Here is a 25,182-nt window from a genome sequence, read left to right as displayed (position 1 = left end):
GATTAGACACAGATAGGAATATACTGTATATAGTAACACGATATACTGTCAGCTTTGTATAGTCCAATAGTGAACACAGAAATTATGTTTTTATTGTGATCTAGGAGGGGATTGTGCAACTCTTTTGAAGAACATTGGAGCATTGCCTGTAGATATGGCAAGAATGTATTTTGCAGAAACTGTATTGGCATTAGAATACCTCCACAATTATGGAATTGTCCACCGTGATCTAAAACCTGACAAGTATGTTTTTAACTTCTCATGTTTGTACTTGCACTTGCAGCTGTTCATTCTAAAAATATCTGTAGCAACAACTTGTACTATTTTTCTCCTCTGTAAGGGCAACCTTTCATTACAATATTTATACTTGAATTGCTTCTTGACAAATATCAGATTGTGATTATTTCAATAAGATTTATTGAAAAGCTATTCTTTCATTAATTGTGTCCTAAATTTAAAGTGCGACATTTCCACAATAGGAAAGCTTTGATTGTCCTTCTACAAGGACACTATATTTAATATCCAGTAAAAGTGCAAGTTGAACAGGGCTATAATTCTGTCGTTTAATACACGTGTACTTGGCTCACACCTTTAATGTGTGAGACTGTAAAGCAAAGAATAAAGATATAATTTAAATTAGTAAGAATTTAAACTAGTAAGAATGTAAACTTTCTGGAAGAAAGCAATGAAAAATCAGTTCTGTAACACTGGCAAGAAATGTACATGGATGCAGTAACCAGAAATCAATTCAAGAGCATTTTTTTAAAAACCTCATTGATTTAACTTAATTTGTTTAAAAGCATTATTTGGTTTGGGTCCAAATCAGTGTCTGTATATAAAAGTATTCAAATCTGACTCAAATTCGACCCTGATTTTTTTCTTTAAAGTGCTATGTAACAGGTAATTCCTTTTATAGCATGGCTTAGATATACTGTATATATAAATGGTGACTTAGTTTCATGTACAAATAGGGAAATGTATGTCAAAAGTCATATTCTGGTGAAAATATTAATCTCATAGGCCATGTGCTGATAATAAACGGTAATAGAATTGCCAGTAACCATAGCCAAAAACAAACTTGGGCTAGATATAGCTAATTCTGGCTTTCTTTCATTTTTGAAATACGTGATCACCAAGGAGGCAGGCTGGGGTGGTGGTGGTGGTGGTGGTGGGGGGGTGGAAGCTTCCTTGAACAAGATATATGATTGGAAGCATAGCTGAATGGGAATCTTTTGTGCTTTGTACCATATTTTTCGGAGTATAAGATGCACCAAGGTTTTGAAGAGGCACATTTTTAAAAAAAGTAGGTAGGTAGATATATAGATGGATAGAGAGGGAAAGAAAGAGAAAGAAATACAATAGGTAGGTAGGGAGAGAGAGAGTAGTTAGTTAGGTAGGTAGATAGATAAAAGGATAGAGAGAGAGAGAAATAGAGAGACAGAAATAGAGAAATGCAGTAGGTAGGTAAGGAGAGAGAGGGTGTAGGTAGGTAGGTAGGTGGAGGGATAGAGAGAGAAATAGAAAGAGATAGATAAATACAGTAGATAGGTAAGGGGAGAGAGAGAGAGAGAGAGAGAGAGAGAGAAATACAGTAGATAGGTAGGGAGAGAGAGAGAGAGAGAGAGAGAGAGAGAGAGAAATACAGTAGTAGGTAGGGGGAGAGAGAGAGAGAGAGAGAGAGAGAGAGAGAGAGAGAGGGAGAGAGAGAGTAGGTAGGTAGGTAGATGTTTCCAGGTATTTATCCATGTGCTGGACAAAGAAAACACTGACAATCTGTAGCACCTAAGACTTTGTTTCTGCTGGCACAGCACTTGATAATCTAATTCTCATCTATCATTTTAACTAAAGAGCTTTCTGAAAGGGGGGGAAACATTTTTGCACTCTGCAAACCTCCCAAAAATGGCCCGTATTTCGTGAAAACGAGCCTGTTTTGTTTTTTTTAAAGGCATGCAGTTTTTTTTTAAAGGCAATAGCCTTGGGGGGGCATGCAGAGTGCTGGGGGGCCAAAAATGAGCAAAATATAGCCTATTTTTTTGCGGAAAAAAAAAGGCTATATTTTGGTGGTGGCAAAAAATGGCTCTCCCCAACCCCCAGGAGCTCCCTGAAAGCCTACAGCTATGCACGGCCATTTTGGTGAAGGGGCGGGGCTTCAGGAGGCAAAAAAATGCTGTATTCGATGTATAAGACGCACCCAGATTTTCAGCCTCTTTTGAGGAAAAAAAGTGTGTCTTATACTCTGGAAAATACGGTAGTTACTTTTACCTAAATCGTTGCCACAGTTCAATAAGAGCTTTCTAAGCTTAATTTCCATGGAATGCAGGTAGTATAGATGGCTTCATAATAACTAGCGTGCAAAACGCATAGAAATACATATTTCAAATGTTACTGAATGTTTACTGCATTGAAATAATCCCTTTAAGATTTTCAGTATCTTATGTTAGATATTTTCTACAGTAATGAGATATTAAAGTTGTAGGTAGTTCTCGACTTAGAACCATTCATTTAGTGGTTTTCAATAGTATCAAAAAAAAACTTACGACCAGTTTTCACACTTATGACCATTGCAGCATCCCCATGGTCATGAGAGTTGTATTGTTCCACACGGTCTTAGGGTCACGTGATCACTATTTGTAACCTTCCAGCCGGCTTCCGACAAGCAACATCAATGGGGGAAGCCAGATTCACTTAATAACTGCATGATTCTCTTAACAACTTGAGTGATTCTCTTAACAACTGTAGCAAAAAGGTTGTAAAATGGGGCAAACCTCACTGAACAACCTGCCTTGATTAGCAACAGAATTTTTGGGCTCACTTGTGATCATACGTTGAGGACAGCCTGTGTAATATTTTTTAGAGGGTGTTGATAAATAATAGCATGGTATTGTGGCATGGTGAAATGGTCATAAATGGCATTATAATACTAATCTGTATTCCTCTTTTTCAGTCTTCTCATAACCTCAATGGGTCACGTCAAATTGACTGATTTTGGCCTCTCCAAAATTGGCTTAATGAGTTTGACAACTAATCTGTACGAAGGTCATATTGAGAAAGATGCCAGAGAATTCTTGGATAAGCAAGTAAGCCAAAATTACAGTTTTGAAATTACTATGCATATATGCATATATTAATTTTTAAAAACTGCCTAAAGCAAATATGTTCAACATGGGTTTTATACCTTGACCCAAAAACAGCACAGTAAAATTGAAGTTTTAACTCCTTTAAGTATAGCTATGAAAAATTCTGTTCAGCTTTGACAGAGTTAAATTAATAAAATCTCAAAGTATTTAATTAAAAATATTTACTTTTTTTGTAATGAATAATGAACCTGTTCCACATTGTTTAAACACGATTTACATTATAGTTTTATTGTTTCATTTTCTTCATTAGAGATTTTCTGCATCCTAACATTTTTAAATTTTCTTTTCAGTTATGTGGGACTCCAGAATACATTGCACCTGAAGTAATATTGCGACAAGGTTATGGAAAACCTGTGGACTGGTGGGCCATGGGAATAATCTTGTATGAATTTTTAGTTGGTTGTGTTCCTTTTTTTGGAGACACCCCAGAAGAGTTATTTGGGCAAGTTATTAGTGGTAGGTAGCCAACTTTTATAAGTATTAAATGTCTTCTTGAATTTGATAAGTGGCTTAAAAATCATTTAATTAAATAAGGACAATATTAGTAATTTAGTATCATTATTTAGTTAGCTTATCTGATTTTGGAAAATGGATACTGTCTCCTTTAGGCCTAAGGTAATTTCCCCTGCAATACAATAAAATCATTAAAAGGCAAATGTCATACATCAATTCAATTAGTGCAAGAAAAGCAAGAGATGCACAGATTTCATTTGGAAATTAAAAGTTTTGCTTCTGTTCTTCATTTGTCAACCATCTAACCTGAAATTTGCAAAGTCATCCATGAAATCACAGAAGTAGAGCCAATTACATGCGAGGCTTCACCTACAATATAATTTGGCTAATTCACCCATGTTGGCAGTAGTAAAACAGAACATGGGTACTTTGGGACCATACCAAAGAGCTGCCTCATTGATGTAGCCAACCAAATATATAAGTATTGTATGTTTTTAAATAGTACAAATAGCTATTTTAATGTGGCATATTGCACAGTTTTTATTGTTTCTGATCCAAAAGGGTATTCCCAATTTTTTTATTAGTTTCTGCTGTTGGCCTATGGATTATATTTTATGGTTTTTGAATTCTTCCCAAGTTTGGCAACATTTGGAAGGGAGAGGCAGGAAACCCCTGTACTGTGAGTGGAACTACATTCATATAGAGTAGGATTCAAGATGCTAAATGTTATAAAAAGAATGTGAGGCAGGAAAGCCCTGTACTGTGAGTGGAACTACATTCATATAGAGTAGGATTCAAGATGCTAAATGTTATAAAAAGAATGTGTGTATATGTGTGCATGGAAGTGAGCCACAGTGGCCCCTGCAAGAGCCGCCACGGAGGATGCTCCCACAGACCCCGGCCTGACCGAGCTGAGGTGGAGGAGGTGGCTGCCGCCCCGACCTGGCTTCCCTCAGCAGTGGCGGCGAGAGGAGGCAGCTGGCATCCCCTGAGGAGCAGGAGGAGGAGGAAGGAGCTGCCCCTGGCGATGCGGACGTGAGGCAGCCCCCGCTGGCCACGGCCCCATCCAGAGACGCTGTCGCCGCTGCAGTTGCCGCCTTACAGGGCACCCAGCGGCCGCCCCAGCCCCGCTGTGCCTCAGGCTGACACCACCGCCGCCCCGTCGGAGCCACCTTGGCGAAGCCGTAGCTGGCCCCCTGTGGGGGTGGAGAGCGCGCGCAGGCGGCCGGGCTGAGGAGACGCTCCGCCTCCACGTCCTCTGGAGCTCGACTAGGCTGGGCGGGGGGAGGCCAGCTTAAGGGTAGGAGGAGGTGGCCGAGGGATGGGGCAGGTGCCGCCCTGCCACAGACAGCAAAGGCCTGGTGGGAGTGGAGGAGAGAGAGGGGAGGCCGAAAGGCTTCGGCTCCCCTTGGTGGAAATGGCGAAGCTCATCGGAGGAGGGGCGGAAAGGGGCAAAGGTGCAGCCGCAGCCCAGCCACACATATAAAGGGACCGTCGGGACGAAGTTGGAGAGAGGCCGAACTGTTCCAAATATACTATACTCAAGAAATGAACGCTATGGTATAGAGTGTGTTGCTTTTACATCCAGCAGATGGCGCTGGTTTTCAAAAAAGCATGTTTTTACAACAAAGCATGTTTTTACCTGTCACAGGTGTGACATCTAGATAATATACATATATAAAAACATGCGCGTAGTCGAATGCAACGTTGTATCAAAATTTCAAAGCAATCGGTGAAGAACTTTTGGAGATTTGAGATTTTGAACAAACAAACATTACATTTACATATATATATATACATACACACACACACACAGGCTGGTGAAAAATGAAATTAGTCTACTTATACTGGCATGTAATTTAATATTTGAATGTTTCTTAAATATATTATTTGAGATCATGGAACCTCCATACAATACAATTATTACATTGCATTATGTAATACAACACAATTGTATTACAAAAAATATTAACCCAGTTGATAGCTAAATATCCATATCACCTGCAGTACATGTATGGGGCCCACGGTGGCTCACATGGTAAGATGCTGAGCCTACATTCTGCTGAAGTCTGTAGCTCAGCGGCTAGATTCTCATGGGCGAATAAAGCGCATAGGGACAGGAAAGGAGCCTTCCCCGAAAAAATTTCTTTCACAGAGGCAGCCAGCCATCTCGGTGATCCCTGGCTAACACATGCCATACGCTTTTTAAAAAACCCAAACCTGCAGTACATTCAGTAGTACTGTGCACATTGTACTTCAAAAATGATTCAGAAGTGCTTCAGACCTCCTCTGAAGGTGGCATATTTAGCTATACTTTTTTCAGATTTCCATATGAGCCTGAAAAATGATGATGATGCTTTATGGAATTTCAGATTTAAACTGAACACAACTCTTAAAGCAGCAGTGAAAGCCAGTTTGGTATAGGATTACATCATCAGTCTAGAAACTTGGAGACCATGAGTTTTACTCTTGGGCACAAAGGTAGCTGAGTGACATTGGGTTAGTCTCTCTCCTCTTTCTCTCCCTCCCTCCCCAAAGGAGGCAATGGCAAACCACTTCTGAAACCTTCCCTGCCAGGTTCCCCTTATGTCCAGGCAGTCACCAAGAGTCAACATTGACTTGAAGGCACAAAACAAAATAAAGCAGCAATGTTTTTTTTGTCCCAGGGAGAGGATCTAAACTCTTTCTTTCAGGCATGCCCTTTCTAAGTATTGACTGTCCTTGAAGCAATTATTTTATCTTATATATTTGTAAAATATTTAATATTATAAACATGCATTTAATTGAAAGAATAGATAATTATTTTATGTATACCTGGAGAATGTCTTTCATAATATCATGTTAATTTACTTGTGCATATCATCTGGTACATCTCTCATTAAGGGAATCTCCTGACATTGAAAATAAGAGTTGTCAGTACAGCAGGAGATGAAAGTAGCATTGTGCTGTTCCAGTATAAGCTCTGCTCCTTTTTTATGTGTGTCTTGACGTTTCACAAACATACAAAAGGAGTGAAATCACAGTCTGGCTTTCATCATTTTGACCCAATGATCAGATCCCTCAGACACCTCTAACTGAAGAATGCTGTTGGTATCGGGTGGGAGGGAGCTTATATCTGAGGGAGAAGTTGAGAGCCATGAGACATGAAAACACTATTCTATGCATAGAATCCTGTGCAGATTGTAATCCTGTCAATATGATTTCTGCAGATGAAATTGTCTGGCCAGAAGGAGATGAAGCTTTACCACTAGATGCCCAGGACTTAATTGGTAAACTCCTACGACAAAATCCTTTGGAAAGACTGGGAACAGGTGCTTCATATTTATAAAAATGACATGTATTTAGAATGACATGTAAATTGTTTACTTTTTCATACTTACAGAATAGAATAGAATAACAGAATTGGAAGGGACCTTGGAGGTCTTCTAGTCCAACCCCCCTGTTTAGGCAGGAAACCCTACACCACTTCAGACAAATGGTTATCCAACATCTTCTTAAAAACCTCCAGTGTTGGAGCATTCACACCTTCTGGAGGAAAGTTGTTCCACTGATTAATTGCTTCTTGTCCTACCCTCAGATACTAATATTAGGTTATATGCCATTTTGGGTAGGCATATATGCCACTTATATGCCATTTTGTCCATTTAGAGTGGTAGCCCAAAAAGTGTAAATAGTTCCATAGTAAAAAATATATAACTGCATACGTAATCTTAGTGCTTGTTGCTTGCCACTTTCTAACTTAGCACAGTTATTGTAATGGTGGATCTTGTAACAAAGTTTATTTTGTTTTATGGCCAATATTTAAATATTCCTTTAAAAATGCATTTGCTGATAAATAGCTAGGTAGGTCCCAGTGTTTCTATTCAGTGTTCCATAATCTTCCATCAGCAACAATATTAAAACTTTTTGCATTCTGCTTTGTTGGTCAGAATTTATGAGAATGAATGTGGATTCTTATTCCTCATAATAATAAAAACTGTATAAAAGACTAACTTATAATTTAAAAATGCATATACTTGCATGCAATATCCCCTTATTCCTTCCTTGGTTAACTAATTCAGATGTATTTGAATTTATGGTTGTTATCCCAAAGAGCTAAAACAACCTCACCAGTTTATCCCTTGTCATTATTGTGGAGAAGAAAGTTAGTGTAACAAGTATCTACTGAGCTCTGATTTTTGTTCAGATTTTAGATGAACTGTACTTGCTACTATATGAAGAATTCCTCACAATTGTTGTTATTACAGGTAGTGCTTTTGAAGTGAAACAACACAGGTTCTTCAAAGACTTAGACTGGAATGGATTACTACGGCAAAAAGCAGAATTTATCCCACAATTAGAGTCAGAAGATGATACTAGTTATTTTGACAGTAAGGAAAAATGATCAGAGATTATAATTATTTTAGCATTTTGCTTATGTTTTCATAAATATAAGAAATTACAACAGCACCGAATGAGTCAGATTTGCAACTAGTCCTTGAAGTTCTGGTCATCCCAACATCATGATCTGGGTGCTTGGCAATTGGCTTGCACTTAACAACGGTTGCAGCATCCTGTGGTCACATGATCACCATTTGGAACCTCCCCTGCCAGCATCCTGTGGTCACATGATCACCAGTTGGAATCTCCCTTGCCAGCTTCCCACAAGCAAGTCTAGGGGAAAGCGGACAGGGAAAGTTTCAAACAATTCCCGTAACTTGCTCCCCCACTCCTGTTGCTTTTTCTCCTGAGGATCTTATACTTCTCCCAAGATCTTGTACTCTGTAGCGTGTGCCCACTTCTATCCACTACACATGCCCATGTGCCTGTGCATCCCATACTCCGCAGCAGCCACACCCTGGCATGCTCATGACATACTATGGCAGCCATCTATGCCTTACCGCACTAGATTTGCTTCTAAGTGCAGAAAATACTAATACGGTAGGCTTTCTCCTTGTGCAAATACTTGAGCTCAAATCTGTTTTCTTGTTTGCAGCTCGTACTGAGCGATATCAACACTTAGATTCTGAGGAGGAGGAAGACACAAATGATGATGATCATATGAAAATTAGACAGTTTTCCTCATGTTCACCTAGATTTAGCAAGGTATGAGGTGTTGCTGACTAAATGGGTTTTGAAAATTCTGATTGAAAACAATTTGAAAAATTCTCTGTAGTATGCTGGAAGCTCAACGTTTCAAAAGTGGGTCACCAATATGTACAATAGAGGGCTCTTTATAAAAAGGACTGGTGTCACAAGTTAGTTTGATATATGCCACAGTTCCCAAACTCCCCACAATTGTGCTCTGGAGCATTGCATTAAATTCACAAGGGTGCCATGGAATATTTTGAATTTTTGTGGTGTCATATCTTTGCAAAGCTGGGTTTTCCTTAGTCTTAAAATAGAAATTGAACACTGAAGTCAGGTTATCATGAAAGATTCTAAACATGTATTTGATGAGATAGGAGGCACATGAGTGACTTGTTCATGGAACATAAATTTTGAAATAAGTATTCCTTACATTCAGTAATTTAAGCAGCATACTCTCTTTGATCACAATTAGAAACAACAGATAAACTAAAGTTGCTTATTTATTTACACATGCACACAAACACACACTGACTATTTTTTGTTCATATGTATGTATGCATGTATGTATGCATGTATGTATATCTTAGCAGATACTTTACAAACTTAAGGAATGTTGTAAGAAAATTAAGGTTGATATAAACTGGAAAGGAGTTCTGTGAGGGAGCAGAGAGAATAAAGTGGAAACTAAACCAGTATCTTTAGGGGATGTAATGTTTGCATGCTTATATTTTACACTTTGAAGAATAATACTGTATTCAATAAAGTGGGTGGCATGGAAGGCTCATTTGAAAGTCTTGTCTGACAATTGGGCCAGATGATTTATTAATAACTACCCTGTGATGTTGTGAATTTTTTATAATGATATTTTCTTCAGTTTGATATGCAAATCAGATTCTCAGTTGAGTTCAGTCCTAGAAACATGAATTTCTTTTCTCCTTCCAATTAAATCTTTGGTGATTTAAAATGTCAGTGTAAAACCACCGAGGCATGATTGAATACGCACAGTGGTCAGTTGGGGGTACAGCTTCCTTTTGAAATACCTCTTTGGGTTAGGCTTATTACTGTGGGGTTTTGGGGAGAAGTAGATTAACTGGGTTTTTAAATGTTACCAACTGACTCATTTTCAGCATTAAACAGATAAAGTACGGCTTTCCAAAATGTCTGTTTCAAATGTTGTTTGAGCTGTTTTAAAAAGAATTCTAGGGAGCACCAATGCAAGAAAATATGTTTTTAATTCAATTAATTGTTATATATTTAATTATGCATGTGTGTGTTGTGTGTGTGTGTATGTATGTGTGTATAAATAAATATAAGTAAATATATATTAGCATGGTTCATTTCTTCCATTCCGAGAAAGTTTTGGGTTCCATTATATTTTTATTCTTCATCACATCTATATGGGTTAACCATTTTCACAGAGCTCCATTCTGAATTTCTTAAAGCATACTGTATTGTTAATAAAAGTGCTGTTCCTGGAAGATCCATCAAATTCCTACTTTTTATTTATTTTTTTATAATATTAGCACATTCAATCCTGCAATTTGCTTAATAGAAATGATTTTTCCCTTTCTATTTCAATTTATTTTATTTATTCTTCTGTTGGTTCTTCTTCAAGATTCCCAACAGTTGTCAGGCCATCATTGTCCTCTTGTTGTAGGCATCTATCTGACTGTCCATCAGAAGGACTTCATTTTGCCAGATTCCCCCTGAATGGGTATAAACTATGGCTTGTTTGCCTTGGTGAAGGTAGACATTTGTAAATATTACATTTATTAAATGCACACATCTTAGAATTCTAGTTTGCAGTTCTCTGTCTGGAAGCATGATTGTTTCTCCAAAGCTTCTACTATATCCCAAATAGTGTCTGGGAATAAAAGTATCACTTTGGGAGACTGATTGAATTTTCTGTTGCCTGTGAGGGAACCCTATGATTTTTACCTTTATCAAGGGTACCACTTCATCTTGCCAATGACTAAGCATCTATGGTGGCATTCCATCATTTTTTGTGAAAGGAGATATCCCCATTTCTGATTCACTTGCCAGAGAATGTCAGGACTTTCCTAGGCTAGTACAGACTAACTTGATATACTCTTGTCAACGCAAGAGCAAGAATGCAGGTGGTGATGGTGATCTTAAACTTGCACACTGCTTGACTCTCAACAATTCTGTAAATCTATATAGCATCCATTATCAGTGAAAGATCTGAAGGTAAGAGGAAATTCAGGTTTCCCTTTCTGAGGAGGTGTTGCTTCAAGAGAGCACACATAGTTTGAAAGTTGTCTGGGTTTAACTTTTGAATTATCATGTCTACTAACAGTTCTCTCTGTATTACTGTCAAAATCTTTTGAGCCTAAAGATACCGTTTTGAATACATCTTCTCCCATTGAAAGTAACTTTTCTAACAGCTGTCTTATTGGCTCCTTACAATGAGAAGCTCCTTTTCTTAATTTTCATAGGGACAAAATAATCATTTCCCCAGATATTTCCTTCCTTCTGAAGTCAGTCTTAAACCTTTTCTTCAATCAAGACATTGTTTTGCCTTTTTTTCATAATCTCTAAACACCATCACCTCATTCTTTGGAAACCAATTGTGTTTTCTCTCTTTATTTATACTGTTTAACATCATTCCTCCAGGATCAATGTTATTCCTAGCTTTCCAAGGTCCATTTAAAGGATGTGGTTTTACTTGTAATGGTAGTTTACGTTGAATGGTCACCTGTGAATCCACACTGTCCACTATCCCATTGTGCTTGGTCTCAAGTAACTCACTGTTCCTTCAGAATCTCCATGTTGCTCTTTGGAATTGAAGAGATATGGTGGCATCTGTGCCTATTTTCACTATATATGGAGGAGGATATTGGTTGCTGTACTTCAAACAATTCTGTAAAGTTAGAATTGTTTGTATAGTACTTTACACAGGTTTACAGTTTTATGTGTCTAAATTCTCAGTTTTCTTGAATTCTGGAGAAAGCAATTACAGATAGGTAACAGTAGCTAATCAAAAGACATAACCAAAATCAGTATTTAAGTTCTGAATAATTTAGTTTGCTGATGAACAGTTACATTGTACCTGTAGGTATATAGCAGCATGGAACGTCTTTCCATCCATGAAGAGAGAAAAACGCCACCACCCACCAAACGGAGTTTCAGTGAAGAAAAGGATGACAGACATGATAGCCTTGTGGGCTTGAAGAGTCGAGACCGCAGCTGGGTGATTGGATCCCCTGAAATGTGAGTTTGTGTGAATATATTTTAACTGTTCTACTTATTTTTGGGGGAAAGGGAAACTTTTTGTTACAGATTTATAGATAACATCTTGTTCAATATCCTGCTCAAGCAAGATTCACTAGACCATCTGCAAAAGCCTCTGTCTTAAACACCAGGAGAACCCAAATTTTAAATCCCTTGAAGCACAGAGCTCACAGGCTGACGTTGGACATACAACTCTCTCCCAATACAGACTACTTTATAGAGCTGTTAATAAAGGAATAACCTTAAGGAAACTCTTCCTCATAAGCTGCTTTCCTGTAAAACAGGGGTCCCCAGCTGCTGGGCCATGTCCCACTACCAGGCCGTGACCTATTCGGAATTGAGCCAAGTTAGTGGCTGGCTGGAGCATGCATGTGCAACTCAACTCGCACAAGTGGCAGACCAGTGGCCACTCATGTGCATGAGTGGTGGACCAGCAGGCACTTACACATGTGATTGGCAGGCCGGTGAACACTAGCATGCATACACATCAGCCTGCCACTCGCGCAAGTTGAGCTGTATGCATACGTGCTGGCTCACCACTCATATGAGGGCTGGGTCTTTATGCCCTGGCCCTCCACTCATGCTGCCCAGTTTCCTTCTCCCCTCCCCCCAGCCCAACCGCCAACCCGCAAAGGTTGGGCACCACTGCTGTAAAATATAGTCAAGATGTAAATGTAATAAACAGCTAAATAAAAATAAAGTTTAGTCTTATTTTTTTCCTTGTCTTTTCTTTCTTTCTTCATTTATTAGTTCAAATTAATTATCTTTGCTTGATTTTAGTATTACTATGTTCGTTTACCACCATTAATGGATTTATGTTAAAACCCTGTTGTGTGCAAACTGATGGCAATGTGTTTTTTTTTTGTTTTCTTTCAGACTGCGTAAACATATCTCAGTGTCTGAATCCTCTCATACAGAGAGTGACTCCAGCCCACCTCTAACTGTCCGTCGGCATTGTTCTGGGCTTCTCGAAATGCCTCGTTTTGCCGTTCCAGCTGAGGAAGAAGGAAAAAAGAAACAGTTGGATGGGACATCTTTGCCTTTGACACAACCTCGGGAATGTCTTCCTTATCTAATTCCAGAACAGTCTATAAAAAGAGAACTCCAACTGGGTGATAACGATGGACTAAAAACTCCTTCTTCAACTGTTAGTAGTATGAGCAGCTCAACGTTTACAGGTATATGGGATTGGCAGCAGTGTCTCTAGTTTTGGCCTGTGATCGTAATTTAGCCTGTCAGGTTAGACCAGGCCTGCACAACCTGTTGAGGGGAAAGGGCCACATTGATAAATTAGAAATCCTGGTGAGCTGCGAATACCAGAAGTGCTGTTCAGCTGTTCTACAGCTAGTGGAATGGCAGAAATGCTAAAGTGGCTCTAAATATATAGCTTTTTAAAGGAGACCGGTGGGCCATACAACACACATACCTTTGGAGGAATAGCAAATAGAAATTCCATATGGTTCTGACCTTTTTTTAAAAAAACTGTAGGTGGGAACACTACAGATGTCTCCGATCATTATACGCGCAGCAACAGCAGTGAAAGTCCAGACTTTATGACTCCCAAGGCTACCAGTGATCTGGCTGTGCGGCGAGCTCGACACCGGCTACTTTCAGGTGATTCTGGGGAAAAGCGGACCTCCCCACGGCCTGTCAATAAAGTGATCAAGTCGGCATCAGCTACTGCTCTCTCCCTCTTGATCCCTTCAGGTAACCTACCTGTTTCATTTTTAAAAAATCCAAACAAAATCGACTACAACTAAGTGTGACAATAACCACTATCTTACATCTTTTTCTGGGTTTGCCAAGAACGCCACTATTCTACCTTTAATATAATAGTTTTGCCCTGGATAAGCTTGTGCTATAATAAGGAGTGGGATTTCACTGTAGTTGTTTTGTTATAGCTATGATTAGTACATTATTACTTTCAAATCTAACTTGTTTTGATAAATCATTTCATAAATGATTTATCAAATAATTTGTGAAATCATAAATCATTTCAAACGTATTTGATAAATCATTTCCAAGGATCGTGAAGTTCATATTAGCCACTTAGGTAGTACTGTGTTGACATTGCCAAACAGGAGAAACACGGATGTCTTCTTGCTTAGTGCCAGTAAAATTGCCATTATCAGCTCTGCTCTAACCCCTAAGGAAAGATGATACCATCTAAGAAAGCCTATTATGAACTCCCAAAAACCTGAATTTTATTTAATAATAATAATAACAATCCAGAATTTCCTTCCCAAAAGAGGAACCTGAATATATGCCATAGCACTTAATTCTTTGCTTTTAAGAATTAGGAAAATGTTTTTTTTTCAATCTGTAATTACTGTAGGTTTAATTTTGTTTCCTATGGCTTCTTTGTGAATACATGTTTGTGGTTCATGGCAGACTAAACCTGGTGCATTTTAATGTATAGTTTCTTTAAAAATTGAATAAAAAAATCATGGTTTAAAATATTTCATTTTGAGCACATATTTACAAGTGAATTGCACCAGGTATAATTAAATACCAAGTTGCCATTTTCCTGATAGTAATCTTATAGCATCTTTTTCCACAATGGGGAAGAAAAATAAAATGTAGCTTTCAGGGTTCTGCAATCAGAAAGCTTATTTCCCCCTTAACTCATTATTCCAGTTTTATTTTCTTTTGAAAACTGTTTTCTAATTTGGAAGCATTTTCTTTGTTCATGTAGAACACCATACCTGTTCGCCATTGGCTAGTCCAATGTCACCTCATTCTCTCTCCTCCAACCCATCTTCAAGAGACTCATCTCCAAGTCGAGACTATTCTCCTGCTGTTATGAATCCCAAACCACCAATCATCATCCATCGAGCTGGGAAGAATTATGGTTTTTCACTTCGTGCAATTAGAGTCTACATGGGGAACAGTGATATCTATTCAGTGCATCACATAGTCTGGGTATGCTTGGACTTATTGGATTTTTATATCATGATAATTTAGTAAGAGCCTGCTTTGAAAATTGTGCGGTACCTTTAGCAATAAAAAAACCTTGCTTATACCTAAACAATCTTTCCCAGAATTACCTCTGGAATGATGACTTCCTTTGTAAAAGAAAATATATATATTTAGTTGATGTATGTGCATGGAGATATCAAAATTGAAACATATAGGTTAATTACATTTAATTCCTTTTGAGTTGTCTTGTCAGTGATTGTCTATTTCAGATCTCTCTAGCTTTAGGTTTGGTTTTTTTTTACACATCTGCTTAGACTTAGTTACATGTCTTAAAGCATTACTGTCTTCTCAGTTAATTCATCAGAATTTTAAGATTAGTTCAGCTGTGTTATAATTTATCTTGCTTTGATTATTTTCTTTATAAGTATATTGTTATTTGCCTGGATTATTTTTCACAATGAACATTGTCTGTTATGGCATGTTCACAATTGAAGGGAAGCAAAATTATGTTCCAAGTTCCCTATAGGCTTTACTCAGTGTTTATTTAAATAGAAATTGATCTTTGAAGCTAATTAGCAGCAACATAATCATAATAGAAAATAGAATAGTTCAGTAAATGGATTTCTGATCCTTATTTGTTATGACTTTACAAAAAATGTATTGTGCACACAGCTGCTAATAAACATAAGCCCCATGTAACAAACAGAACTGTATCTTTTTTGTCATTTTATAGATAATTTTCTTAAGAATTTTAATTATAATAGTAAAATCAAATTAAAATTAAAAAGAAAATGAAAAAAGGAATAGAAGAGGGAGAAAAGTAAGAATGTAAAACAGAAAAAGTAGTATATAAAGAAGTGACTTTCAACCTTTATCACAAGTATAAGCAAATTTAGAGATTCTTTACACCCTCTAAGATTACAGATATTTACTGTTTATCCCATATTCCATCTGTAAATAAATCCATAAACACCATCTTCTCAGTCCTGGTGTCAGCAGAAAGTTCATAAAGAGTTGCCAGATGTAATAACATACCTTGACCAAATAAACCAACTTTATATTCCTTCCTTTTACTTCTAATAGTCCTAATTTTCAGTACATTCAAATATTGCCACAGAATTTTATTTCTATTTGTCAATCTCTTAGTTTGTCATTTGTATTTCCCTTTAAAATTTTAAAACTTCAGCCAGTTCTAAATTTACTTTCAATACCATCCCTATCTCTCTAGATAAAAATGTACTACATCTGTCATTTCTTTAATAACCTTTTTTGGGCAAAGTCTTTACATAGAAGCAGACATCATTACCACCATTGCTGATATTATGGTTACTAACTCCATTCTTCAAAAGTCACCTTCAGTATTTTCAATGTTATAATGTTTTGCAACATTTTATTAGCTTGTAAATCTTTCCCCCACCAAAATTTTATCCCCCTCTAATGTCCTATGTTTGAAATCATGAAATTGCTTCTTTTTCATATGTCTTGTAAAAACTCAAACAGAATCTATTTCCCATGGGAAAATGTATCAATATTCCAACTTTATCTGGCTCCTTAGTACATTTACCATTTCTGAGATCAAAATATTTAGATTTTTGCTGCTTATTTCATATTCTTCAAATTCTTAAGCTTATGATTTAAATTTTCTTTCATTCAGGATTGAAGGTAGACTCACATGGCATTTTCAAAGTAGCTTAGAGAAAGTTTCCAATAGTTTAGAAATAATTAATGAGCAATTTCTGAAAATTTTTAGAAAGTGAGGCTTGCAAATTTAGTGTCCTTTAAAAGCCTGTACTCTGGTTGCAAGCAAGATGGATAATTTTAATGTCTCTTGGTGTTCATACCTTCAAAAAAATTGCTGTCCTCCTGTCTCCTTACAAGGAGTAGCTATCTAGAACATCTGTGGGTGATCTCCTATCTTCTCCTTATCCAGAAAGGTTTCAAAGAATCAATTCAGTTGCTGGTTCCTTTTACTTTTGGCATAGTTGTCAGCTTCACTTTTGCAGAGCTGTCTTCAGGTCATCATATTATACCTGGAAGTCAATTCTATGTTATTTGTCAATCCATTTTGATTCTGAAATTTCAGTACTACTACCACTTGAGAATACTTGAACACTGGTAGGACAGACTTCACTAAAACAGTATATGATTTGCAAGGGAAATGCTGTAAGTACAGTCAGAAGCGTAGTTGTTTATGCATGGAATTGGGATGTGTTTTAATATGAACAGATTATTAATGTATTGCTATTATTATTTAACTTTGTTCTCTATCATTACAGCATGTAGAAGAAGGTGGCCCAGCAAGTGAGGCTGGTCTAAGAGAAGGAGACTTGATAACTCATGTGAATGGAGAGTCTGTACATGGATTGGTTCATACAGAAGTGGTAGAGTTGATCTTGAAGGTAAAGATTGAAAATTGATGCCGCTGTACAACAGGAGTGATGTCCGTCAGCTCAAATATTTAGCTAAATTTTTCCCCCCCAGTAACTTCAAACTATTTAAAATGATTTTTTCCATAGGAGGATCAGGTTGCACATAATACTTTTTAAAAATGTGATATTGCAGTTGCAGACTACTGATGTTTTCATGACTTTCAGATAGATTAGTGCAGGGGTGTCAAACTCGATTTCATTGAGGGAGACATCAGAGTTGTGTTTGACATGGGAGGGACATGGCCAGGGTGGGTGTGGCCAGGTTAACATCACTTTGGCGGAGGTGCCTGTGGTGGCCTGAGCACTCTGCCAGCGAAAACAGGCTCCCGAGCTCCATTTTAGGCTGCGTCGACCTGCAACCCTCTGCCATTGAAAACGGAGCTCGGGTGGGATCTGTTTTCACTGGCAGAGGGACAGTGGGCCTGTCTTTGTTGTTTCCAGGGTGGCCCTGTGAGCCAGTTCTAAGCACCCAGTGGGCTGGATGCGGCCCACGGGACTTGAGTTTGACACCCCTGGATTAGTATAATGCATTGTATATATTTGCTCTTTGAAGAAGATTTAGAAATTGCGATAAAAACCCAGCTGCTAGATTGCTAACCGAAATTTGATGATATATTATCCATGGCTTGATGAGGGGACCACCTCTTAGCATTTCTACATATTTAATGACCCAAAGCCATGAAAAGCTTTTTCTTCCTAAAAAGTGCTGAGAACTAGTACAGGTCATCACACCTCATCATAAGATAATTGTAAATATGTCTGTATATACAGTGAGTTTTTAAAATGGATCTCTGAGCACCTCCACTTTCTTCTTCATAAGGATATTCTGATTATGAAATGCTGCCACTCGTCCTTGGACCGATCAAGGAAATGTTTTCAGTGCCAGGCAACAACTTAATTTTCCAAGACTTTTTAAATCTGGGTTTGTAGGTGGCAGCCCTAAACCAATTTTGTCTGTACCCTGCAGCTAATCAGGATCAGTGCTGATTGTTACTTTCATAGAAGACCAAACCACCAAGAAATGCCAGGCTTGGCTTCAGATTACTCTGAAAAATTGGAAACAAAGAGCTCTGAGAAAATGGCAATGGCTGGTTAATTTGTATCAAGAAAACTTAGAAAGATGGAGTTACTAGGAGACAAGCGTGACTTGAGGGCATTTTAACTCATTTAAAGTTCTTGGGTATTCTCAAGATGTTATTGATTAAATTTAATTATTTTCTTGTATGGGATTACAAGTGTTGCGAACTACACTTATGTTTTGTTTAAGTAGAAGGATAAAAGTATTGCTAAACAAGTAGACTTTTTAAGGGAGAGCCAATTTGGTATAGGAATTAAAGCATCAGGCTAGAAATTGGGAGACTGTAAGTTCTAGTCCCACCTTAGGCACAAAGCCAACTGGGTGACCTTGGGCCAGTCACTTTCTCTTAGCCTTAGAAAGGAGGCAATGGCAAACAACTTCTAAATCTTATGAAGAAAATTGCAGGGACTGGTCTAGGCAGACACTAGAAGTTAATAATGATTCAGAGGCAAAAAGAAGTCTGTATCTGGTATAAAATGTAATAGTACAAGTAGTAATATGTTAATTATAGTCGATATCCCATAGAAAACTAATCCATATAAATATTGAAGACTTTATTACATGATATAACTGGGGGTGGGGGTGGAATGGAACTGAAACTATAAATATCCCCACCCACCTAATTAAATAATTGCAACTTTTGTTTATCACTGTCAAAATTTGGATTTTGCATAATTTTTCATAAGTAGATCTGCCCAGTATCATTTTAATTACAAACCCTGTATAAAAATTTCAAACCATTGGAACATAACTCACTGATTCTACCTATTCACTATTGCAATAAAATCCTTTGCAGTACATATTTTCTGAAATCTATGTTCAGCACATATGATGCTAAGATTCTAGTCTTAATAAAAATTATCCAAAGTTAAATATTGTTTGATTATTTTTGGTTATTACTGAGTAGTGTATTTTTGTGCAGTTATTTTTGCTTTGTAAATTATAAAAATCCTTCAAGGGAGTATTCCCAATTCAAAATTACTGTTTCATCCTAGTCTTCAAATAATATCCTCTTTTTGGAAAATCTTTACTCATTTACAAATAATAGGAAATAATAATAGCCGATTAATAGCAGTTTGGAATATTTTCTGGAATATATCCTATTGAATAATGCCTATTGATTAGTAAACACACCATTTCTTCATGGGTTATATTGTAATATGTCTGTTCATTTTAGCCAGTTAACTTGTCTAGATACTTGCATTGGAAGGAACTGAAACAGGTATTTTGAATCTTAATCTATGATAGTTTGTGATTCTTGAGTTCTTTAGAAGAAAAAAGAAATCCAAAGATGAAAACAGGAGGCTGTATTACAGTTAGACATGCAGCTTGATCAGTGGTGGGACTCAATATTTTTTACTACCGGTTTTGTGGGCATGGCATAGCTTGGTGGGCATAGTTTAGTGGGCGTGGCAGGAGAAGGATACTTAAAATCTCTATTCCTTCCCCACTCCAGGGGAAGGTTAATGCAAAATCCCCATTTCTCCCAATCAGCTGGGATTCGGGAGGCAGATAATAGTGGGGGCGGGCCAGTCTGAGGTGGTATTTTCCGGTTCTCGGAACTACTCAAAATTTCCGCTACCATTCTCCAGAACTGGTCAGAACCTGCTGAATGCCACCTCTGTGCCTTATAGAATCTCTAATGTGATGCTTCTGGTGATACGCTATATTTTCTGGGTACTCTACAAAGATTATATTGGATTAATAGCATTTTACATTCACAATTTCTTTAGCTGTCATTCAGCTAGAAAAACCATTGTTTAATCAGTGGGAAAAGTCTGATTCAAGAAATCCCTCTGGTAGCACTTTCTAAAGATAAACTATATTTTGAAAGGAAGAGACCACATCAAAAGAATTTAACTCATTCAGTTACAAACTGGTATATTCCCTTGCTTTCAAATCTGAGTGTACCAATCATATAAAGAAATGCATTTTAAAAATGAGAATATGTGGTTTTCTTTCTACCAGAGTGGAAATAAAGTGTCCATATCCACGACACCTTTTGAGAACACATCAATCAAATTGGGACCAGCTCGGAAGGCCAGTTATAAATCAAAAATGGCTAGAAGGAACAAGAAAAACAAAACAAAAGATGGACAGGAAAGGTTTGTAAAATTGAAGTCATTTATAATAATAATTGTAGTATGGGTAAATAAATGTTATTTTTATGTTACAAAAGTTACATGCTATCAAGAATGGAATATATCCAGAATTCCTCAAACCATAATTAAATGTTTGCTAGCGTGCTTTAATTTTCTACCCCGTTTCTTATTATTTCTTGTATTTTATTAAAAATAACTCTTATTTATAACTTAATATAAATAATGAACTAATGACCCCTTATGGATTATGTTTGGTTTCTATGGAGATTCTCTGTCATCCAGGTCATGGTTGTCCCAAAAGTGCTTTTTCAAGAGGCAACTGGACTTTCTGGATTTATCTTTGAAGATGTTTCACTTCTCATCCAAGAAGCTTCTTCAGCTGAAAAAGCTTCTTGGATGAGAAGCAAAACGTCTTCAAAGAAAAAACCAGAAATTTCCAGTTGCCACTTGAAAAAGCACCTTTGGGATCTCATTGGGTTGCTTCTCTTGCTAGTGATTACCCTTATTTTTTTTAATTATTCCAGTAAGAAGAAGAGCTCATTATTCAGGAAGATTACCAAGCAGGCCTCCCTGCTTCACACAAGTAGAAGTTTATCTTCCCTCAACCGTTCTCTGTCATCTGGGGAAAGTGTTCCTGGTTCACCTACGCACAATCTCTCTCCTCGTTCTCCAACACAGGGTTACCGATCTACTCCTGAACCTGCACATTTAGGTAAAAAAGGAATAGAAGGCAGAAGACTTGAATCAAATACTTTCAACTAAATGTGTTTTCTAAAACTGGAGGGTAGTGGCGGGGGAATAAACCATGCAAATTCTCATTTCTAAACAAGAAATGACAGCTGCAAGCCAATTGACCGTTTGTTGTGGCATCTTTAAGATCCCAGGAAAACATTAGCCCAAGCAACTAGTGAGGCTGGTTGCTAGTTGCAGGAAGGGTACACAAAGGAATTTATTAATGTGAGAGTAATATATTAAGCTCTTAATATTTAAGAAGCATAATATGTTAGATGTCATGAAATACTCTTTTAGGGTGATTTTTGCAACTTGTACTTTTAATTGCTATACTGTCTCACTTTTTAAAATACCCGATTCACTTTTTAATATATTGTATTTTTCAGAGTAATAAGACGAACCAAGATTTTGAAGAGGCAAATTAAAAAAAAAGTTTTTGCACTTTGCAGACCTCCCAAAAATGACCCGTTTTTTTGCAAAAACAGGCCTGTTTTTTTTTTTTAAAAAAAGAGCACGAATAGCCTTTAGAAGGCTTATAGAATGCTCCTGGGGGCTGGGGGGGGGGCAAAATTGAGCAAAAAACGGTCCGTTTTTTGCTAATTTATGTCCTCCGCAGCCCTAAGGAGCACTCTTAAAGCCTCCTAAAGGCTATGCACGGCCATTTTGGTGAAGGGGGCGGGGTTTCAGAAGGCAAAAAAGTGCTGTATTCAGTGTATAAGATGCACCCAGATTTGCAGCCTCTTTTTTGATGGAAAAAGGTGCGTCTTACATTCTGAAAAATATGGTAGAACCTATCAATTTAACTTACCCAGTATGAGACTGAGTGGATGCATTATCAGCTAAAATTATAATATGTATATGAATAAACAATTCTACAAATAAGCTTCCTGGAGGAAAAGTCCTTTTGTACTCCAAAGGTTAGGATATAATGTAGAGTTTATAACCAATATAAATAAACAGAACTAGAACATGCAGCTGCTAATGAGTGTATTTCTCAAAAAGTATATTTAGCATGAGAAAAAAAGAAAGACCTCCAAAAGATAACTAAGATATACTATAAAATAAATACTATAAAATAATATTGAAGTGCAGTGCTTTGATAAAGTATGGTTGATTGCCCTTTATTGTTTTGATTGCATTAGTCTTCATTTTTCTAAATTCAACCTCACAATGCTTGTGATTTACCATTCTCCTCTTTTGATGTTCACAGTTGGTGGAAATTCTTCTCAGAGCAGTTCGCCTGGTTCCAGTGTTCCTAATTCTCCAGCTAGTTCAGGGCATATCAGGCCCAGTTCATTACATGGACTAGCCCCAAAACTTCAACGACAGTATCGATCTCCAAGACGTAAATCAGCTGGAAACATTCCTCTTTCGCCACTAGCTCATACACCTTCACCCACTCCACAATCCACATCCCCTCAGCGTTCTCCTTCCCCTTTGCCAGGGCATTCAGTTGGCAGTTCAAGCATCATGCATTCTTTCCCAGTAAAGTTACATTCCTCTCCTCCTTTGGCCCGGCAGATTTCTCGGCCGAAGAGTGCTGAACCACCAAGATCACCACTGTTGAAAAGAGTCCAGTCAGCTGAGAAACTGACCTCTTCCCTATCTTCCTCAGAAAAAAAGCTGCCCACTTCACGTAAGCATAGCTTGGATATCTCCCATTCTGAATTCAAAAAGGACATGCTTCAGAGAGATCTGGGTCTCCAAAGTTGGCAGGAGTCAATGAATGAAACATCTGGAGGTAAAGTTGGGCCAGCAGAAAAAGGGACGCTCCAAAAGCCTTCTTCCCGAAAACTTGGAGCCATTCGACAAGATAGGGTAGAAAGAAGAGAGTCTCTACAGAAGCAGGAGGCCATTACAGAAGTAGATTCTTCTGAAGATGAAACTGATGAAGGGTCAGAAGATAGTCAAGATGGGAAAAGATTGGACAGGACATCCTTCGTTAGAGAACACCAATTTTGTCATCCTTTCACTGAGGATATAAAGCCTTGTTCCAGATTAGAAAGCAAAGATAGCATGGAAGATGATGCTTTTCTTCCAGAAGAACCAAAAATGGGCAATGTGCAAAGAGAGGTAAATCAGCCACAACAAAAAGATGTGGAAAGCGCATTGGTGACTGGCATAAATGAGTCCCAGTCTGAAATTTGTGCAATAGCTTCCTCTAAAGGAAAACCTGAGGACTTTGAACCAATACAGTTAATATCAAAATGCAAGACAGCAGCAGAATCAATACAAGGTAAGAATGTTGTTGTTCAACAGGGCACCTGTTTTAAAGATTCTGAAGATCCTAAGGAAATACAGATTGTCCAAAAAAGTACAGATAGTCCAGAGCAGATGAAGTGCCTCCCAGTAAGATTCCGACAGTTTGGTCAAGGTGACTGTTCAGAAATAGCAGGTGGCAAAAATAATACAAAGGAATCCGCTTCTGAAGAAGCCACCTATCTCTTATTTCACGACAAAATGCCTTTGTTAGCACTTTCTTCTTCTTCTTGCACAACTAACACGAGCTCTCTTCCATTAGTAAGCCAAATAGACTGCAAAGACGCATCTCAGAATTGGGAGTATCAACCTATGAAGGAGAATCCTAGTATTGAGAATCTGACAAACTTTGGCAAAGCTTTTGAACAAATGTCTCCTAAAGTCGAAGAACAAGTTTTGTCTTCTGTAGTGGGAATTTCAGAACACAAAAGTCACCCAAGTGATAAAAACCTAAGTTGTTCTACAGACAATACAACGTTTATGCTTGATTCCTCAATTGAAAGTGGAAAAACAGCTTGTCCCGCTCATTTGACAAGTGCAAGGAGTACTTTAAATGCGGTGGGATTGAACATCTCTAGCTCAAGAAAAGTAGAAAAAGACAGAAAAGATAAAAGCCTGTTCAAACAACGTTCAAAGGAGACACTACTGGAAGATCCGAATCCAGAATCAACCAAAACATTCAATATAGGCGGCCTCATTAAAATGTGTGATTCTCACATTACATCAGAAAGTCCGCTTTCTTGGGAGTCAGAATGTCGGATAATACCAAAAAAGTTGCAGCCTGGTATATCTGACGCTTCTGAAATTTTGGAAGAGGGATGGCAAGTACCTCTACTTGAAGTTCAAGCAGATGGAAATTGGAACATGAGGATTTCTTCTGGACCAGATGATAGTTTGAGTTCAAAAAAGGAGACTGCTCTAGTGCCAGGAAAAATCAGTGAGGCTGGAGGTCAATCCCAAGCAAAAGACTTTCTGCGGTCAAAAGCTGATGCCGTGAAAAAGAATGTAGCAGCATCTCCATTCAGAAACAAAGACAACATTAGTTGAACTCAAATATAAATCAAGAAACCTATTCATCTATTTTTTTGTAGATTTGTGTTTCATATTCTCGCCTTTTTCCATTGCAATTCTATTTTTGTACACAGCGTTTGCCATTCGATCCCTCTTTACAGGGTATCTTTAAAGCAAAATCACCCCTCCTTTTCCTTTTAATTTGGAGCATCCTGTGCATTATCTTTTAAGTGTTCTCCCCCTACCCCCAAATCCCTGTTTTATTTACCATATAAGGCTGCTTGTTCGACAAGGATACATTTTGACACTAGCTCCAAGCGTTTATCCTTATGTCCAGATTTTAATTTCATTACATTGATAGGGATGAATAAATACAATTTATGGATTCTTTTACAATTCTTAATGCCACTGCACACCTTTTTTCTTACATAGTTGATATCTCCCACAACTATCTGTGGAGGAAGCTTTGTTAGCTAATGCAGTGGATTCGTATCTTTTTTAAAGGGGCTCACTTGAGCAATCTGTCAAAATAAATTTTGGGTTTTTGTTCTTATCCGTTTTTTTCGTTGCCTTAAAAATAATATGACACTCCATCATTGGGGAATTTTTAATGCTAGTTGCCTTACCAATATTACCTTGCTCAGAGCAAGCGAATATTTAAAAAGAGGTACAAGGTACTTCCGTTACTGTAGCTCTAAGTGTATTAGCAGCTCTCCTAGTTTTTAGCAGCTCCCTAGCGC

General features: G+C 37.7%; 1 protein-coding gene across 8 annotated transcripts in view; it reads left to right on the top strand.

Annotated features, from left to right (window-relative positions):
- MAST2 (microtubule associated serine/threonine kinase 2) overlaps positions 1 to 24,838 on the top strand; it is a 165,331-nt gene extending 140,493 nt beyond the window's left edge. For all 8 annotated transcript variants that reach the window (XM_081948304.1, XM_081948302.1, XM_081948301.1 and 5 more), the window contains 14 exons: positions 105 to 243; positions 2,945 to 3,077; positions 3,428 to 3,593; positions 6,800 to 6,901; positions 7,838 to 7,960; positions 8,566 to 8,675; positions 11,737 to 11,891; positions 12,789 to 13,090; positions 13,401 to 13,619; positions 14,608 to 14,834; positions 17,108 to 17,230; positions 20,307 to 20,443; positions 20,965 to 21,152; positions 22,383 to 24,838. In XM_081948304.1, the coding sequence (XP_081804430.1) occupies positions 105 to 243; positions 2,945 to 3,077; positions 3,428 to 3,593; positions 6,800 to 6,901; positions 7,838 to 7,960; positions 8,566 to 8,675; positions 11,737 to 11,891; positions 12,789 to 13,090; positions 13,401 to 13,619; positions 14,608 to 14,834; positions 17,108 to 17,230; positions 20,307 to 20,443; positions 20,965 to 21,152; positions 22,383 to 24,478 (4,220 nt within the window). In that variant the 3' untranslated portion in view covers positions 24,479 to 24,838. The remainder of the gene's footprint in view (positions 1 to 104; positions 244 to 2,944; positions 3,078 to 3,427; positions 3,594 to 6,799; positions 6,902 to 7,837; positions 7,961 to 8,565; positions 8,676 to 11,736; positions 11,892 to 12,788; positions 13,091 to 13,400; positions 13,620 to 14,607; positions 14,835 to 17,107; positions 17,231 to 20,306; positions 20,444 to 20,964; positions 21,153 to 22,382) is intronic.
- The last annotated feature ends 344 nt before the right edge of the window (positions 24,839 to 25,182 follow it).

This window comes from Natrix helvetica (assembly GCF_964273705.1).
Source record: "Natrix helvetica genome assembly, chromosome: 3".
Lineage (NCBI taxonomy): Eukaryota > Metazoa > Chordata > Lepidosauria > Squamata > Natricidae > Natrix > Natrix helvetica.
Note: the sequence above shows the minus strand (reverse complement) of the source record. Positions and strands in the feature narration are given on the sequence as shown.